General features: G+C 51.7%; 3 protein-coding genes across 11 annotated transcripts in view; 1 reads left to right on the forward strand and 2 right to left on the reverse strand.

The window, feature by feature from the left end:
• Positions 1 to 622: 622 nt before the first annotated feature.
• On the reverse strand, positions 623 to 6213 carry NUDT19 (nudix hydrolase 19). The gene is made up of 3 exons (XM_072782636.1): positions 5473 to 6213; positions 2772 to 2979; positions 623 to 1794 (listed from the first exon to the last, which is right to left on the reverse strand). Exons 1-3 carry the CDS (start codon positions 6196 to 6198, stop codon positions 1589 to 1591), a joined length of 1140 nt encoding a protein of 379 aa, XP_072638737.1. The 5' UTR covers positions 6199 to 6213; the 3' UTR covers positions 623 to 1588.
• Positions 6214 to 10939: 4726 nt separating this feature from the next.
• On the reverse strand, positions 10940 to 16959 carry RGS9BP (regulator of G protein signaling 9 binding protein). Its single transcript, XM_072782642.1, has one exon. The coding sequence runs from the start codon at positions 16735 to 16737 to the stop codon at positions 16027 to 16029; it is 711 nt and encodes a 236-aa protein (XP_072638743.1). The 5' UTR covers positions 16738 to 16959; the 3' UTR covers positions 10940 to 16026.
• Positions 16960 to 17649: 690 nt separating this feature from the next.
• ANKRD27 (ankyrin repeat domain 27) overlaps positions 17650 to 18881 on the forward strand; it is a 53451-nt gene continuing 52219 nt past the window's right edge. For 7 of the 9 annotated variants that reach the window (XM_072782689.1, XM_072782649.1, XM_072782660.1 and 4 more), the window contains exon 1: positions 17650 to 17776. The gene's annotated coding sequence lies outside the window, so the exon portion shown is untranslated. The remainder of the gene's footprint in view (positions 17777 to 18881) is intronic. The other 2 variants (XM_072782710.1, XM_072782718.1) reach the window with 2 other exon arrangements.

Consider the following 18881-nt stretch of genomic DNA (forward strand, 5'->3'; position numbering starts at 1 on the left):
TTTTATTTTTTTAAAGATTTTATTTATTTATTCATGAGAGACACAGAGAGAGGCAGACACAGGCAGAGGGAGAAGCGGGCTCCATGCAGGGAGCCCGACGTGGGACTCGATCCCGGGTCTCCAGGATCAGGCCCTGAGCCGAAGGTGGTGCTAAACCGCTGAGCTATCGGGGCTGTCCCAGTGAGGAGAACTTTTATAGATCCAGAAGCCAGAGGGAATGGTAACAGTATATGGTTCTCAAAATTTAGACATCGGAACCATTCACTGCAGAAAACAGATTTTACTTTAGATCCAGAGTTTCCCAACCTTGGCCAGATCATTGTTGTGGACAGCTGTCCTAGGATATTAAACCGCACCCTGGCCTCCCCTCACTAGATGGTAGAAGCATCTCGTTCTCAGCCGTGACAACCAAAAATGTTTCCAGTCACTGCTCACGGTCTCTTGAGCGGCCAAAGTGCCCTGGGTGAACCACTCTTCTAGATGTATTCCTCTAGCCAAGGTTAAGTAATCCACATATTCCTTATTCATCAGTACCTCCATTTTATAGGTAGGACAAAGACATTTCATGAAACATAAAATCCACTGTATGACGCATAACCTAGTCAAGGATCTGAAACAGAACTGATGTCTTAGCCATTTCCCATCTTTAATAATCAATAAACAGTATTGCTCTTAAGAGAACGTGAAGAAAATTATCCATATTAAAAGCACGGAAAATAAGCATCATTAACAAAAACCACTGAATGACTAGATTTTACTTCTCTCTAATCTCTTTGTATTCATTAGCTACTGCTCCAGAGTTAAAATAATTACTTTTTTTTTTTTTTTAAGATTTTATTCGTTTATTTGAGAGGGAGAGAGTGAGTGAGTGAGTGAGAGAGCGTGCATACAAGCTGGGGGAAAGGCAGAGGGAGAAGCAGACTCCCTACTGAGCAGGGAGCCCGACATGAGGCTCGACCCCAGGACCCTGGGATCATGAGCTGAGCTGAAGGGAGATGCTTAACCGACAGAGTCACCCAGGCAACCCTAATTATGGCTTTTGTTAATGGCTTCTTGTTTCCCACTGGGTAAACCTAGTAACTAAGGCCATTTGGTAATAGCCAGAATTGTCTGTTAAATCATCAAGCTAGCAGAACAAGAAAATAATGACACTGTTGCCTGAAGGGTTGTCTCCGTCTACTCCTGTTGACCCTCATTAGACATGCTTCGACGAATTCCAGCACCACATCTAAGGAAGGCATGGATCCATCTCGTAAGCACATCACGGAAAGTGCGAATATACCGGACAATGGCAGTAGAACATCTTACTTAAACTGCTGATAATAAAACAACACAGAAGTAGGAACCCTTCTGCAACGTCCTCTCCTCATTCTGGGAACAAGATTGTTAATGCTTTATTGATACTGGATGTTACCAGAAGGTTTGAAGGGCGAAATAAGCAAAGAAGTGCTACAGTAGACTTGAAATGTGAAAGTCTGTACTGTAGCTTCCAGGCAGGTCCTTAGGTTCCAAGCAAGTCTGGTCACCCCTCAGTATTCGGTAGGACAGCTTCAAACAGGCAACTAAGCGAGTACAAATAAGGCGTACTCTACAAACGGCTCTTACTTATGATGTAGGTCTTAGGATAAATATGTTTATGCTTTGACTGGATAGTCACGTGGATATTAAACACATGGTGGCTGTATAACACTAGTCGGTGAAGCGTCTTGCTTTCCTTCATGATGTCTTCAATCTTTTTTCCAGAGGACATAACATTTTCTAAATATTCTGAATCTTCTGAGTATAATTCATCTCCTGAAATATAGTTATTTTGATTCCACACTGTTATTTTACAAGATATTCCAAAACGTTAGCCACATATACATTGGTACTTATTTATTTTCCTCTATGTCGTGTTTGGAGCTGAGATAGGCGTTAACTCTAATTTTATGAGCTTACCTAAATTTCTTTCTTGTGTTTTTAATACCTACTTGCCCCGCCTCCCCAGTCACCAGGCAAGAATTTTCTTTGGGCACATAAATATTTATGACTGGTATTTTTTCATCACAAACTATCCCTTCTAGACTAGCTCATGACTTGCTTTATCCTAGTCAGTATTAATACTGGCCGTGATATCAATGTATTTTTGTGTTTCTATGTGGGCTGTTCTAAGGATTTTAAGGTTAAATTACAGAAATTAACACTTACACGTCAAAACTGCTAAACCATCCCACTGTAGGATGAGGAACAAATATCATCGCTGTTCTGAGAACTGAGCCAAGTAGCTGGGAGACAGGTCACAAAGTTCTACTCTAAATTGCCATAAAACCCCTGCCTGGCACTTGCCCAACAATCGACCACCAACAAACTCCCTAATTCAAATAAACTGACAATTTCTCATAATTCAAATTCTTAATAGAGTGTACTCGAAAACAGATGTTCTCAACTTCATAGTTTGCTCTCACCATTCAAAAGTAAAAAGTAAAAAACAAAAAAACAAAAAAACAAAACTAAAATGTAAGAAAGTAAGATAATATATAAGAAAGAACTTTGTCAATGTCTAGGAAACATTTAAATGAACATATATGCACATGTATAAAGTGAGTTATTCAGAACTTCTGGTTATAATAAACACTATGGATATCTTATAGACTTTGACCTTACTTAATAAACTGCTGCATTGTGTAAAGCAGACGGTAATTTATGTCTGTGTTACGCAATACTTCCATACAGCCCCGTGCATTAAATATGACCACTAAATATGAGAAAGCACTGATGCTTCACTGACTTACCTGGTAAAAGCTGGACCATTGCATTAGCAGTTAAAAACGTGATTGGCATCCATTTTTCTATTCCTTCCGATGTACCGTCCAAACAAAATTTGTGCAAGTCAGAGAGAGAGGTAAAGTTAGCGAGTCTTCTTATTTCATAGAATTGTGGAGGTACCAGCCAAATTTCTTTTTTCATGAAACTCTCAGTTGCCTCTGATGGAGATGACCACTGTGAAAGATAAAGGTCAGGGCTTATTCCAAACGCAATCAAAGATTGGAAATCATTGGAGTGCTACCCAAATCGAACAAAGTTGTATAATTAATTCATTAATGTGCCTTGCTTGATTCCTCTGAGACAACATGAAAAGACTTGATAACAAACCTTCCCCCTCCTCAAGAGGTTTGTTAATGAAAAAGATCTGAAGTGAAAAATACACAGGATAGTACAGCAGACTAGATGCTACATATGAGAGAGAGAACCTGAAAATGTAGCAATAGAATCTATTCAAAATAAGGCACAGAGAGAAAAATATTTGAAGAAAAAGTGAAAAAGGTATCAGTGACATTATCAAGTGGTCCAATGTAAATGTGTAATTGGAATCCCAGGAAATAGAGGAAGGTGAAAAATATCTGAAGGAACAAATAAGACAAAAAAGAAAACCATGCACAATAGTGTTCAAATTGATGAACACCAATGATTAAGAGGAAATATTTAGAGGAGCCACACACACCAAAAAAAAGAAAAAAAAAAGAAAAAAAAAGAACCCTATATTGTGTACAGAGAAACAAATAGTTAAAAGCAGACTTCTCATTATAAATTACACCAATTAGAATATACCAAAGCAACATCTTTAAGTAGTGACTATCATTTTGCACCCGGCCAAAAATACTTAAAAAAAAAAAAAATGAAGGCAAAATATTTTTCAGATAAACACAATTTACAAGATTCACTATCAGAAGATCTGAAATGTGGGCAGCCCCGGTGGCTCAGCGGTTTAGCACTGCCTTCAGCCCAGGGCCTGATCCTGGAGACCTGGGATAGAGTCCTGCATCGGGCTCCCTGCAGGGAAGCCTGCTTCTCCCTCTGACTGTGTGTGTGTGTGTCTCTCTCTCTGGGTCTCTCATGAATAAATAAATAAAATCTTAAAAAAAAAAAATGCATGAAAGAAAACTTGACAGAACTAAAAGAGAAAAAGATATCTACAATTACTCATTAGAAATGTCCCTATTCCTGGGGCGCCTGGCTTGCTTGGCCAGTAGAGCTTGCAACTCTTGATCTCAGAGTTGCGAATACAAGCCCCATGTTGAGTGTAGAGGTTACTTAAAAAAAGAAAATATCTGGGCAGTCCGGGTGACTCAGCAGTTTAGCACCGCCTTCGGCCCAGAACGTGATCTTGGAGACCTGGGTTCGAGTCCCACATCAGGCTCCCTGCATGGAGCCTGCCTCTCCTTCTCTCTCATGAATAAATAAATAAAAAATATAAAAAGACTTTTTTTCCAGCCTTCCTATCAGTGTCCGATAGAACAAGGAAACCGTACGGAAGAACTGAAAGGCGCCACCAACGAATTTAACCAAATTGATGTTTTTGCAAGCACTGCACCCGGCACAGCATTATTCTTTTTTAGGTGCAAAGGGAACATTTACCACGACGGACTCCTACTTGTGGCCACAAAACAAATCTCAATACGTTTAGGGCCTCAATCACAGTAAAGTGCGTTGTCCTGGGGCATAACTAGACTGCGTGGGCATGACATGAGGCAACCACAGGCGAAGTGCTTAGGAAGGAGCCTGGCAGCTGAGCAGCTCCGTGCAGCTCCCCCCTGGGGGTGGGGGTGGGGAGCACAGGGCCTCCCGGTCTCCAGACCCGAAGCAGCTGGGGAAAGCAGGGAGCCCTCCAGCCAGGTGCTGGCTTGGCCTGCGGGGTTGGGGGCTGCATGGCTCGGCTGCCATGCCCACACTGCAGCTACACCCAGGGGGATTTGGTTGTTTTCAACCTCACAACTTGAGGATGCTGCAGAAAGCCTTATGCATTTGGTGGAAAGGTCACCTCTGGTTTCTGACCCGCCCCTCCACCCCCCTCCCAGCTGGCTACTCACTACCTAAGGAGAGCTGCGCAGGAGCCGGGGGGCAAGCTCCCCATCGGGCGGGGGGTCAGCAAGGTGCACGCTGCCCCGGGACCCCTGCAGCTCAGATCAGGCGGGGGGTCAGCAAGGCGCACCCTGCCCCGGGACCCCTGCAGCTCAGGTCAGGCGTGGGGGGGCGGTCAGCAAGGCGCACCCTGCCCCGGGTCCCCTGCAGCTCAGGTCGGGCGGGAGGTCAGCAAGGTGCACGCTGCCCCGGGACCCCTGCAGCTCAGGTCAGGCGGGGGGTCAGCAAGGTGCACGCTGCCCCGGGCCCCCCGCTGCCCCGGGCCCCCCGCAGCTCAGATCAGGCTGGGGGTCAGCAAGGTGCACGCTGCCCCGGCCCCCTGCAGCTCAGATCAGGCGGGGGGTCAGCAAGGCGCACGCTGCCCCGGCCCCCTGCAGCTCAGGTCAGGCGGGGGGTCAGCAAGGTGCACGCTGCCCCGGCCCCCTGCAGCTCAGATCAGGCGGGGGGTCAGCAAGGTGCACGCTGCCCCGGCCCCCTGCAGCTCAGGTCAGGCGGGGGGTCAGCAAGGTGCACGCTGCCCCCGGCGCCCCGCCGCTCACTCCATCCCCGTGCACTGCGGCCCGGGCGCCCCACCTGGCAGCGCACCACCTCGCTCCCGTCCGGCCGCACCGGCGGCGGCTCGCTCAGGCAGCACATGAAGAAGGACGTGTCGAAGCGGCGGCCGCCGGCGCGCGAGAACGGCGTGAGCCAGCCGCCCCAGTCGTGCAGCGCCCAGATGTCGGGCGTGCAGTCGAGCTGCTCGCACAGGCTGAGGAAGAGGCGCGGGTCGCGGCGCACGCGCTCGCGCCAGGCGTCCAGCCCCGGGGGCGGCGGCAGGGCCCGGGCCGGCTCGGGCGCGGCGGGCGGGGCGCCGCGGGGCCGCAGCAGCAGCACGCCGGCCTCCTCGAACGCCTCGCGGATGGCGCACACGCGGGCGGCCACGTCATCGGGCAGCGCCGCGGGGGCCGCGTCGTCGGGCTGCGTCGCGGCCGCCCCGTCGGCGTCGGGCAGGCCCGGGAACGGGCGCGGCGGGGGGCGCGCGGGGCGCAGGCCGAAGCGCGGCGGGCCGTGGTGCGGCGCGAACAGGCGCAGCCAGTCGGCCGAGCGGTCGGCCGCGTCCTGCACGCCGCCCGGGAAGACGTACGCGCCGGGCAGGAAGCCCTGGGCCTGGCAGCGCTGCAGCAGCAGCAGGCGGAAGCCGCCGGCGGGCAGCGGGGGCAGCGGGGGCGCGGCGGGGCTCGGGCGCGTCCAGCCGGCCGCCAGCACCACCGTGGCCGCCCGCCGCCAGCCGCTGGCCCCGGGCCGCAGGGAGCCGCTCATGGCGGGCGGCGGGAGCTCGTGCGGGGCGCGCAGACCCAGGCTCGGGGCGTGGCGCGCGGGGGACCAAGGCCCCGGGGGAGGGGCGAAGCGGCGCCGCCCCGCGGGGCGTCGGTGGGGCCGGGCCCGGGACGCTGGGACCCGGGGCGGCCGCGCGCGGGGGGGGGCGGGGGGGGCGGGGCGTGACCTCGCGGTCCCGGGGGCGAGTCCGGCACGTGGGGAGCCCGCTTCTCCTCTGCCTGCGTCCCTGCCCCTCCCTGCAGGTCTCTCATGAATAAATAGTCTCTAAAAAAAGCGGGGGGCGGTGCAGCCCGGGTGGCTCAGGGGCTTAGCGCCGCCTGCAGCCCAGGGCCTGATCCTGGAGTCCCGGGATCGAGTCCCGCCTCGGGCTCCCTGCACGGAGCCTGCTTCTCCCTCTGCCTGGGTCTCTGCCTCTCTCTCTCTCTCTCTCTCAAAAATAAAATCTTTTTTTTTTTTTAAAGTGCTTAGGGGTGTACGTGACCCGCGTGGTAGAAATGCAGTGCAGCTTTGCCACCAGGCCTGGTGACACCTACGCCACCAAACGACCAAGAACTAAGACTTAATCCCTTGGACGGCGGGTGAACACGGAAGTATGTTCTCCTTGGCAGAGAAGGTCCAAAGGGTAGGTCTCTAAGCTTTGCAGGCTCACCTGACCCCACCCCTGAGGACCCGATGGAGGAACCTCACCCAAATTAGGAGTTCCCCCACTGCTAGGCCTGCATGTGAAAGGTCCTTGGGTTCCTGCCCCTCGGGGTAATCCGTCTTGTGTTCTGGACACCTTTTATTGCCAGGGCACCTGGGACCACCTTAAGCATCTTAGATCATTTGATGATTTCCACCTTGATGGGAGATGTTAAACCCAGACCTAGGGATGGGAATTTTTCTCCGCTTCGCTGTCTTAGTGATTGGAATACACTCACGTCCCAGAGAAAGCCGGCTTGTCTTCTCTTTTACAACTCCTCAGTTGCCAGCAGCTCCTCCCACAAATGCTATTATGACATTTGTTGTGCTTTTGTTTTTTTTAATTTTTTTTTCAATTTTTATTTATTTATGATAGTCACAGAGAGAGAGAGAGAGAGAGAGAGAGAGAGAGGCAGAGACACAGGAGGAGGGAGAAGCAGGCTCCATGCACCGGGAGCCCGACGTGGGATTCGATCCCGGGTCTCCAGGATCGCGCCCTGGGCCAAAGGCAGGCGCTAAACCGCTGCGCCACCCAGGGTTCCCTTGTTGTGCTTTTGGATGAAATCTAGACTGTTGGTGGGCCTCACTGAAGAGCAATCCTTTTAATGTCTGTTATTTCCTGGGGGGAGAATCCACAGGTGGCAGTGCCAGCTTTTTTTTTTTTTTTTTTTTTTTAGCATTGTTTTCTAAAGGTGCAAATCCCAGTATTAGCTGTATCCCAGAAACAAACAAAAACGGGGCCACATACTGAGAAAAGCGCACATATGGAGGCCAAGAGAGGGCGTATATCCAGTGAGAGGGTTTCCTGACTCTCATCTACCTTGAGCCTGCAGAATCCACGGGAACCCCTTTCTGAACTGCTTCCTAAATGCAGTTGGCTCTCTGCTCGGAGAACATCATTTCAGAATCTGTTGCAGAGTCTGGAGTGGCACCCTGGAGCATGTATTTTCACAGTCCCCAACTCCCCGGGTGATTCTGGTGCTGTGAGCCATGGGAAGCTGTGGAAGGTGGTGAAATGATTGAGTTCATGTCCTTAAAGGTAACCCTAACAGCGGCACGGTGACTCGATTGGATGGCGCTGGACTGGAGACTCCCGGACTGTGCTAGGCAAGAACTGATGAAGGCCTAAACTAAGAGAGTGGCCATGGAGAGAGGATGAGGTGGGAGAAAGGAATGATTTACAGAGTATTTAGGAGGTAGACTTGATGTAATGTGGTAATTGGTTCAATACGCAGAGCAAGGGACAGGAAGGAGTTAAGTTCTAGCTTGGGAGATTCGGGTAATAGTTATGCAATCCTAGAAGTTGTAATAATAATGATATTAAGCATGGGCTGTGTGTGAGGCATTAGGAACTCTAAGTATTAGCTGTATAATCCTCATAAAGCCTTACAAGGTGGAAATAGTTACGCCCTTTTACAGAAGAGAAACTATTCAGGGAGGGGTTAAGTCTCTTAAAATGGGATACACTAGTCTCTTCACTGTAGAATGACACCATTGTTCTGTAGCTAAAAATGTCTATTTTGATATCAGCTAGTTTTCCCAAAGGCTGGTCACCCCTGAGTGAGATGACCAGGTGCTAGAGCGTGTAGCAAACTTTGGTGGGGTCTTAACCAACACAGCACAATCTCGAGAGCCGCACACTGCCATGTCGGCCCTAGGGGGCTCTGTGGTGATGCAGTACCAGTTTATGTATGTATCTGCAGGGGACATTCTGTGACCTCAGTTATCTGAACTGTAGCCAAGAGCAAGAACAGAAGCAAACAATAAACCCTGGAATAGCAGGAGGGATGCAAATATCACATTCAGATCTAATGTGCTCTGCTCAGAGGGAAAATTAATTTGCAGACATATTAATCTATTGCTCTTGACTAATTCCTCTGAAACCCGATGGCTTACAATGATGAACACTATCTCACAGTTTCTGTGGCTCCTGTGGTTCAGGAGAGCATCTTAGCCGGGTGGTTCTGACTCCGTGTCTCCCATGAGATTGTGATCAGCCTATCAGCCGGGCCTTGGCTGGGCCTGAAAGATCCGTTTTCACAACGGCCGACTCCTATGGCTGTTGGCTGGGGGCCTCAGTTCATCTCTACACTGGTGTCGCCATAGGGCATTTGAATGTCTTTGAGATTGGGCAGTTGACTTTCTCCAGAGAGAGTGGCCCAAGAAAGAGGGAGAGAGAAGCCATGATGCCTCTTAGGACTTAGCTTGAGAAGTCACCTGCCATTTCCACAGTATCCTATTTTTCCACTAGTCTTCTCTCTTCAACCTGGACGGTCACTACACTAAAACACCAGGACGTGGGGAATCATTGGGGGTCCTCTTGGAGGCTGTAGTCACAGCGGATTAAAAAAATAAATAAATAAAATAAGATGAAGCCCTCTAAGCATTAGAATAAAACAGGTAAAGTCCTCTATAATCTTTGACTCAAACTTTAGAAGCAATAAGGGAAGAGACTGGTCAACCTGTCCATACTGCTGTTCTCTCCATACTTATAACTTTATCACAACAAAAACGGCATAAGAAAGTCTAAGATGTAATAAACTGGAAAAGTGATCTGCAATGACTGTCAGAAAGGGTTAAGCCTCCAGATGTATAGAAAAATGGGCAAGGAAAGAGTTTGGAGTGATTATTTCAGGTCACGGCTGATGTGTCTGTTTCCAGACGTGGACATAACTCTCGGTGTGCCCTGCCCAGCCCTGTCCTGCCAGGGCCATAGTGCCAGCTGCTCCAGCCAAACAGTAAGTGTGCGCAGTGATCCCCTAGTAGCGCTAGCAGTTTCCATGTGCCACTTGGTCATGAGAGAGTGAGTCATTTTGCTTGACACAGTTGCTTACTTCATAGCTAAGGACAGTTGACTCTTCATTCTTATGTTCTACAGGTCCTGCACAGCTTTATTTACAATAGAAAAAGTCCTTGTTTGATTTATAAGAACATGCTAAACTTAAAAAAAAAAAAAACTTTCCAAACGTCTCCTACTCTTTATCTATAGCCCCAGGCAATCTTATTTTGTCGAGTTCAGCAAGGCCAAATTCCTTCCTGCTATCCATTATTTATCAGGTTTTTCAGTGAAAACGGAAAGAAAAGGAGAGAACGTGATCTATAGGGCTGGCCACAGAGAGAGAACTTGGGCGCCTTCAGCTTGGACACTGGCTGGTGGCAGGGAAGCTTGCCAAGCCTTCCCAGAAGCCGAGGAGTGTCACCCGGGGTTCAACAAAATCCACCTGCGATCGTCCAGTAAAATGCTGTGCGCCACAAATCACCATGTAAAAATTATTTCTCCAGATGTTTTTTGAGAAGGAATTTTAAAAGATTGACAGCACTGTTTTCTCGAAATGTATAGACTCCATTTATGGAACATTCTGGAAAAGGCAAAACTATAGGGAAATAAATGAGGTCAGTGGTTGGCAGATCCTGGGGTGGAAGGAAATCATTGACTAGGAAAGCATGTGGAGGGGGGGGTTGGGGGATGAAAATGTTGTCCTGCTTGTGGAGGTGGTTACAGGATTGCACACCTTTATCAGAACTCAACAGCACTCAGCTGAGAAGGACAAATGTTACTGTATTTAACTTATACCTCAATGCGTTCGACCTTAAATTGCATAGATTCCAACTTCCAGATAAGTTTGTACATGACCTTTATATTACATACCTTCCGTCATTTTGACTTGATCAATAATAACAGCAGTGGCAGCCAACATTTGTTGAGCCCTGTGCCCAGATAAAAATCTTATACTGATACCCTTAAGAAATCTTAATCTGATACCCTATTATTGCTCCCATTGCGAAGATAAGGACACTGAGGTCAGAGACATTGAAGAACTTCAGTGAGATGGGATCTGAACTCAGGTGTCTGCACCTTATTCCATAACCTCAAGGCTATCGTGTCCTGATACTACATTTCAGAACTTCTGATTCTCTGGGGTAGGATTCCAAAAGTGTTTTTGCTTTGCTTTTAGGGGAGAAGGTTCTGAAATCATTTCTCATTACACTCTGAGACCCTGTTAATATTTATATTTTAATAACAATAATACTTTCTAGATGATAAAAGCATTCAAGATTTTATTGTAAAAACAATATAACATGAAATTATTGGGAAAAAAAACCCCACCATTTGTAATCCCACCACCTTCAGAAGCATCTTCATTTCTGTATATATCCTTGTAGCTCTCCATATGCCTGACACATCCATACAGGCAGGGGACACTCAACTTCGCTTTCTGGCAACAGCATCTTAAAAAAAGACTTCAAAATCATCTTGCCAATGGGAGCTGAGGTTTGGCTTTTTTACCTTTGTCATGTGAAAACACCCAGAATCCTCTGTGGAATGATATGAAAATAAGTAAATGAAAAGGAGCAATGTTTTTGTTTTTGTTTTTTGAGAAATCTGGCCTTTCCCCGGGGACACAGGGCTGCAGCATGTGGTCAGTTCCTGCTCCTCTGGTCAGGTCTTAAGAGCCAAAGAAATAGTATTTGAATATGACTTTGATCTGTGTTGGCCACAGCCAAAGATCGTTCATGTGGAGACCTACTGTTCTTCCTGTTTCCATCCTGCATTACAAGATGAGTATAATCATACTGTACAGAAGCACTTGGAGATTTAAAATCCTGGAGTATTTCTGAACATCTCTTTATGGAATGAAATCGGTGAAGGGTAACAATGTTGATCAGGACATTCACTCACCTCAGGTGGGAATAAAGATTAAGAATATATACGTATTTTTTTAAAAATCACAAGAGTTGATAGCTGAATCATTTGAGGGTGTCTTTTCCAACTAAGTTATAAATGTTGCACGTTACCTCTGATTTTTTAATTTAATAAAAAATTTCAGTTAATCACTCAAACCGTTGACATGAAGCCTTTAATTCCACCTTAGATCTGATGCCGGGTACAGAACCACCCACGCTATGCTCCCGTTTCCTGATGTCAGGCAGCCAACATAGAGTTCTGAGGGCACCAGGTTACTTACAGAATAGGACTAGGATTTTCCCAGCCTCTGTGGAGAAATGACAGTTTCACATCCGTAATTTAGGTGGCCACATTGCTGTTTCATCCACACTAGGCTTTCTCAGACTCAGACTTAACAGTCTGAATCAAAATTCCTAATCTAGTTTAAATACTATAAATAAGAAGCGTTTACACAGACTTGCTTTTAAGTCCATCCTCTAATTCCGATACGGACCCAAATCACAGTAAGCTCGGTTCATTCTGAGTTTTTAAGTTCCTACAGAATTTTACCAACAGAATAATTCTAGATAATAACCACCAAACTGTAACATTTCATTTCAGTACCTACCCAAACCAACAATAACAACCCCAACTCCCACCCCCACCCCCAAACAAATGGAATAACCCTTTCTGGTTTAACTGCATTCTGTGAAATGTTTTAAACTCTGGAAGGGACCTCTGAGTCAATTGGTCAGGGCTTCCCCTCGTGTCACCACCGAGGGAACCCAGGCACAGGAAGGTCAGTGACTTGTCTGAGGTACTTGGAGAGACAGGGAGAGCCTCTGCCCATCACAGCTGAGCTGGCCTTGAGGGCGAGGCACCCCCCAAAGGAAGACAGAGGCAAGTCCTATCTTTTTTATTTCTCAGGCTGACACACGGGGCTCACATTCAGGGGTTCACCCCCTTAACAAGCATTCATTACAGAAGGGAGGGCTACATCTGAAAAGCAACCCAGGAGCTAAAAATATATCAATGTGCAGGCTGAAAAGGAAAATGCAGCATCATCAGGATCCGCACCTAAGTAAACCCCAGACTACTTGTCATTTGACATCACACATCTCCTTAGGAGCTTACTGTAAACCTTAAGTAAATCTTACGGGTTATGTTCTAATTTTCCTTACCAAGAATCTTTCCCTTGCAGCATTTGAAAGCATACGTTCTTGGAGCACACATACAAAAATGAATTTACCAGGCATTTTTTTTCTCTCCTACGAACCAGTGTTTGTTAACTACTAGCAATAGTTCAACGTTTCCCTAAGTGCCTTGACATTCCAATTGCCTATCTTCTGAAAATCAAACAGTACTGTTTTCCCAAACGAGAAGTCAGAGATATTTTCTCTTTACAGTTATTTATCATAGCATTTAACCTTGGAAATAAAGATCTATCCTTTAACATACCTTTAACTTGGAAAACTAGATGGTTTTGTTTTTTGCCACAGACTCTAACATTGACCTCGTCGTATACATCCTATGCTAAACATTTTAAATCTTGTTCCTATACTTGTATCATGGTATATAAATCATACCAGATGTTTTTAGAAAATTAATGACTTTGATACCAAGCACCTAAATCAAATCGGGCTTCTATCAGAAAGCAATGTCTTGAATTATATACATAGAAATGAGAGCAGAGAGAGATAGTGACAGCGGCCTATTGCTCAAGGAGAAAGTGACTCTGCTTGCACCACATAGTGGGAGTTCTAGTAGGCAATGTTAGAACTCCAAATAATATCAAACGTTCTTAATGCTTAAACCTTTCAAACACAGAGTTGTTTAGGTTAACAGGTCTGCAGGATAAATACATTCATTGTAATTCAGCTTTTGTGCCTGAGTGTGAAACATTTTATTCTTAATTTCAGCGAGCAGAGGACTCTCAGAATTAGGTACACACCTGATTGCACATATAATTAAATACCCAAGGATCTGCGAAATGGGTGGAAAGGGTGATAATGACATTTGTCCCAATTGCTCTCTATGGATTATGCAACATCTGATGGATTTTTTTTTCTTCAGTAGGTTCTGCTGAACAATTTTTTTGTCGCCATCACGAACCAAAACAACTTGATAGGAACAGAAGAGTCACTGCATTAGAAACAAGAATAGGGATGCCTGGGTGGCTCAGCGGTTGAGCATCTGCCTTCGGCCCAGGGCATGACCCACACTGGGTTGTCTGCAGGGAGCCTGCTTTTCCCTCTCCCTATGTCTCTGTCCCTGTGTGTCTCTCAGGAATAAATAAATAAAATCTCTCTCTCTCTAAAAAAAAGAAAAGAAAAGAAAAGAAAAGAAACAGAAGAGTATATCTAGGGCATGGCATTTAAAGGATATTTTCCAACATTGGCTCACAAAGTGCCCAGCCTGCTTTAGTCTGGGAGAACCAAAACTTTGGGGAAAGTGACAGACATTCTGTATTGTGTCCAGGAGGGGGATGAGGGTATGAAGGGAGTTAGAAAAATTTTGTGTCGTCTGTGAAGTTACCCTGGGCCGGCAGGTGCAAAAAGAATTTGAAGTGGCCTCTATTCAGATGAGGCAGAAGGTGTTCCTTTTATTAGTTAAGTCATAAAACTGTTAATCGGCTTAAGACCTTGTGTTTTAAAACTATTATCTCTCTCTCTCTCTCTCACACACACACACACACACACATCCCATATTTCCACTATGAGGTACTGGAATCTTGTGCTGAGGCTGGAAGGGTGGCCCCCAGCACTGGGTGCCAAGGCTGCAGGACTGCTGCTATGTGTCCCTGCCCCTCGGTCCTCCAAGCTGCCCTTGTGAAACTGTCAATTCCCTCCTCCCGGTGGAGGAGTAAATATTTGACCACTTTCGGGGTAAAAATGGAAAAAAAAAATTCCTGGTTAGTTTTCAGCCAAGCCAAAGTCTCTGGGTTTGATTCCTAATTACCTTTTGAGAGTTAAATGCATGTGTTTTCTTAGCCTTATTTCCCCACCAACATTCTCTCCGCACCACAGGTGGCAGGTGGCGGCACTGCTCACGTAAATTCCAGCCTGGGACCCGGGGCTTTCTACTTTCTTTACTTACTGAGCAAAAGAAGCCTGTATGCACACCGTGGTTCTGGAAGATTATGCTACGGCCTCCTGCTTCCAAGACGGCCTATTTTAATAACAGATGCACATTTACTAACTTATGTAAGTAGAGACCACAATGTTTGACTCATTGGCACGTAGGACACCGTGGCCAAATGTCCTCTATAAAAAAAAACAGCTTTGATAGAACAGAATATGGTTATATGGGTTTTCTTTTGAAATGGTTACGGTTCTTAAAAAGCTGCTGAAATGCCAAGCGGAGGCTGCTGCTTCTAACCCAGTCTCAGGGATAATTGGCTCAAACGGCCTGTGAGGTTTACCCTCCCAGGGGTCAGTGTGAGGGTCAGGGAACTGCCCAGCTTCCTCCAAAGCTAGCTTTCCTACTGGCTAGCAGGCAGATTCCAAGGGATAGAAAGGATTAAGGGCAAAGAGGATTCTGCAGCCCTCCCCCAAAGGAGGATCAAACAACTCTGGTCTTGTTCTGGAACAAAAATAAGCCCCCGCAAAGGAGAAAGTGCCTGTTTAAATAGCATATGTCCCCTCCCAGAGCTTGCGGCCCTCCAGGCTGACTGGAGAGAGCCCTTTCCAATAGGCAAGGGGGTGTAGTGGATCCAAGCCCCGGAGGCAGTTTTGAGGTGTGTTCTCTGGTTTCCTAAGTGCGGAGGGTCAGCACTTGAGGGGGGACTTGAGGGCCCCAAACCTCTTCTAGCTGTTTCTGTTAACTAACGGATACACTCTGCCATGAAGCTCAGTGGTGCGCCTTAGAAAAAGCACTTTGCACCCACTTCTCTTTGCACACTCTCCTAGGCTTAGGCCCTAAGGGATTAAGGTAATAAAACCTGCTTACATCTTCTTAGTTTTTTCCCCCCAGGAAACAAACTCCCCACCCACGCAGAGCGAAACCCGCCCCCCACCCACTTCATTCCACCTCGGCCCCCCTTTCAAACGGGCCCACGCGAGTTTGGAGAGGGGGGGATCGCCCGTGGGGTGGAGACCACCCACCTCACACTCCCTAAACGCGCCCCTGGCAGCACACGTGGCAACCCATTAACTCGGAGAAATCTGGGGTCACTGTGGACGGTTTTCTATTAATAAGAGGATAAAGCCGCTGCATTGCAATAGCGGTAATGCCCCGGCGGCCCGCGCAAAATTAACTCCTCCCGGGCCAGCAAGAGGAACCCGTGTTCCGCCCGGGGCAGACGGGCGTGTGCTTGGACCCCGCAGGCGTGCCCGCACGTGCGCACACTCGGGGGTTGCGGCCCGGTCCCTTACACGCGCGCATCCCGCTCCCGTCCCGAGTCCAGGCGCGGCCGTCGATCCCGAGGGATGTCTCCGGGCAGGGCTCGTGCGTCCGTGTGTCCGTCAGCTCAGCTTGGCCACGCAGACGGCCAGGGCCACGGCCGCCAGCAGCACGGCGCTGAAGACGGCGGCGGCCAGGGCCTTGCTGGGGTCGCAGGGCCCCGAGCGCTCCTGCACCGACGCGGGGCCCGCGGAGGAGGCGGCGGACAGGAGCTCGGCGCCCGCCGTCTGCCGGGCCTGCACGGTCCAGCGGGGCACGTTGACCTTCATCTCCATGCCGTGGATCATGTCGCTCAGCTGGAGGACCTCCCGCTCCAGCTCGCGCAGGTCGTCCCCGTCCGCGTCCCCGTCCCCGTCCCCGTCGCGCTCCGCCAGGCGCCGCAGGCTGCGGGCCGAGCCCCCCGGGCCCCCCGGGCCCCCCGCCACGCCCGTGCGCACCAGCGGCCGCCGCGGCGCCTGCAGCGGGAAGGCCGAGCCCAGCGCCAGCGCGCGCCGCATGTCGGCCTCCAGCAGGTCCAGGCAGCCGGAGAAGGCCGCCCACAGGCGCTCGAGCTCCGCGCGCTCCTCGCCGCCCAGGCCCCGGTCGCGCAGCGGGGCGGTCAGCCGGGCGCGGGCGGCCGCCGCCAGCTCCTGCGCCTCGCGGCGCGTCCTCCGCAGCTCCCGCCGCAGCGCCCGCGAGTCCGCCGAGCCGCCGACGGTCAGCGCCAGCTGGTGGTGGCGCGCGGTCGTCCTGTTGAGCGCGTCCAGCAGCGCCTTGCACTCCTCCCGCGCCATGGCCGCGCGCTCCGCTCTCAGCGCCGCCGCCCGCCGCCCGCCCCGACGGCGGCCCGGGCAAGGCTCATGGCCCGGGGCTCCCGGACGCGGCCCTTAGCGGCCCCGCGGGCCCTCGCCCGTCCCGCCGGGCGTCTGCACCGCCCTCGCCACCGAGGGCGCTCTCCGCGCAGCCCCGCCCGCCGTCCCCATCCTCCCCGGGCCGTCGCGGGGCTGGCCGGCAGCCTGAGCCGCCGCCGCGTCGGGGCTCCTAGGACCCGCCCACCCCCTCCCCTCCCCTCCCCTCCCCTCCCCTCCCCTCCCCGTCCCCGTCCCCCACCCCGGCCCCCGGGGCGCCTCCACCCGCCCGTGCAGGGGGGGGCGGGGCCCCGCGCGGGGAGGTCACGTGCAGGCCCCCGTCTCCCCCCCTCTGCACCCCATCTCCGCTCCGGGGCACCAGCGCCCTGCAGCCCCAGCCCTCCGCTGCCGTACACAGGGGGAAACTGAGGCCCGGGCTCAAAAGAGGGGGAGGGCAGGCTCACGCGGCGTCCACGCAAGGACCCCAACTGCCAAGCCCCTGCCAGACGCGGGGCGCTGTGCCCCGCAGGACTGGGCGCCTCCGTCCTCCACAGCGGGCGGTAAAGGGCGACCGCGGCGCGGGCCGGGCCCGGGCTCCCCGTCGCGACCCAGCCCGCTTTCCAGGAACGCGGCGCGGACCCCACCTCCAGGGTCACACCGGCTCTGCCCCGCCCCCTCCCGTCCCGGGCATGCGCAGTCCGCGGCTCCGGGCCCGCGCCGGCCCGAGTAGGAAGCGCCGTGCGCCGCCCGCGCCCCTCCCCGGCAGGGCGGGCTCCGCGATTGCTCGGCGCGCACGTCACTCAGGGCAAGGCCGGCCGCTCATTGGGCCTTCCGGGGGCGGCTCCGCCCAGCGGCGGAGTAAAGAGGTGGGCGGCGGAGCGGCCCGCGGTGCTGGGGCGGTGGGCGCCGAGGTCCGCGCGGGCCCGGGAGGCGTCGCCGCCGCCGCCGCGCACACCAGCAGGCGGTGGAGCTATGTAGCCTTCTAGTAAGTGTCGTCCCTCCCGTTGGGCCCGCGCCTGCCTCCCCGCGGGACGGTCGCCTCGGGGCCTAGAGGCCGGGCGGGGCCCCCGAGCGGGGGAGGGGCTGTCTGCGCCCCGAGGGGGGCGGCTGCCCCGGGCACCCCCAGCCCGCCCCGCCCCGCCCGCGCTCCGTCTGCTGCCGGGTGGGGGCGGCTGACCCCCCGCGAGCAGCGCGGGCCCCGGGCGCGGCGTCCTGGGAGCCCGGCTGGGGGGGTGGGGGGTCCGCAGCCCGGGCCCCGCGGCTCCCCGGGGTGGTGGAGGCGCAGCGCGGGGAGGGAATCCCTGCCTGTCAGCCTCCGGAGGGGCCCTGCTCTAGGTCGGGCTGGGTAAAAATTACTCCGGGAAAACTTAAAGCAGCGGAGATGTTCCGGGCCCTGCGTGTGTTCAGCGCTTTCCGTCGAGCATGGACCCCCCCCCCCCACCCGCCCCGGGCGCGGGAGCCAGGCGGGGCCCCTGGAGACGCTGGGGACTTGGGCGCCGACCCGGGAGCAAATGATGCGCCTTCAGCGGGGATTTAGGACACGCGGGGAAGGAGGGGCTGGGGAGACTGGGGGGACTGCTGGTTTGCCGCTAGCTGGGGTTCTCCCAAGTTTACGGGTTTCATGGAGGAGAGGCCCCTATTTTGGTTAGCTCACCCTCCCACCACCAGCCCCAGAGAAGAGCAGGGGGCCCAGTGGGGTACTAGCGTTTTGAGTCCGCCTTCCCCAGCATGGTGTTGGGGTGGACCAGAAGACCCAGACCCCACCGGGCCCCAGGGCTCCCCCCCCACCCCCCGCCACCCCTCACTCAGCTCTTGTCCTTTAATCTATAGATTTGGGGCCAGGGCTTGGACACTCCAGGCCTGGGCCATGCTCCACTGTGGAGGGGCTTATGGGGGCCTTGGCAGGGGAAGAGCAGTTTTCAAGACGAAATGGATAGAAGGAGGGAGAACCCATCACTTTGGGGAGCTTTGGGGGACAGCAGAGGGAGATGAGGCTGCAGAGATGGGTGGAAGGCCAGAAGGAGAGGCCCTTAATGGCAGGAAGAGAAATTGAGAGTTCGTGTAGCAGGGAGTGAAGGGAAAGTCCTGGA

The sequence above is a fragment of the Canis lupus genome, chromosome 1 (genome assembly GCF_048164855.1).
Source record: "Canis lupus baileyi chromosome 1, mCanLup2.hap1, whole genome shotgun sequence".
Lineage (NCBI taxonomy): Eukaryota > Metazoa > Chordata > Mammalia > Carnivora > Canidae > Canis > Canis lupus.

Bases quoted from the DNA above. Each gene is read 5' to 3' on its own strand.
- NUDT19 (XM_072782636.1), bottom strand. From the start codon at position 6,198: ATGAGCGGCTCCCTGCGGCCCGGGGCCAGCGGCTGGCGGCGGGCGGCC. The intron at 2,980-5,472 runs GTGGGGCGCCCG...TATCTTTCACAG, and splicing joins GCGAGGTGGTGCGCTGCCAG to TGGTCATCTCCATCAGAGGC. The intron at 1,795-2,771 runs GTAAGTCAGTGA...ACTATATTTCAG, and splicing joins AATGGTCCAGCTTTTACCAG to GAGATGAATTATACTCAGAA.
- RGS9BP (XM_072782642.1), bottom strand. From the start codon at position 16,737: ATGGCGCGGGAGGAGTGCAAGGCGCTGCTGGACGCGCTCAACAGGACG.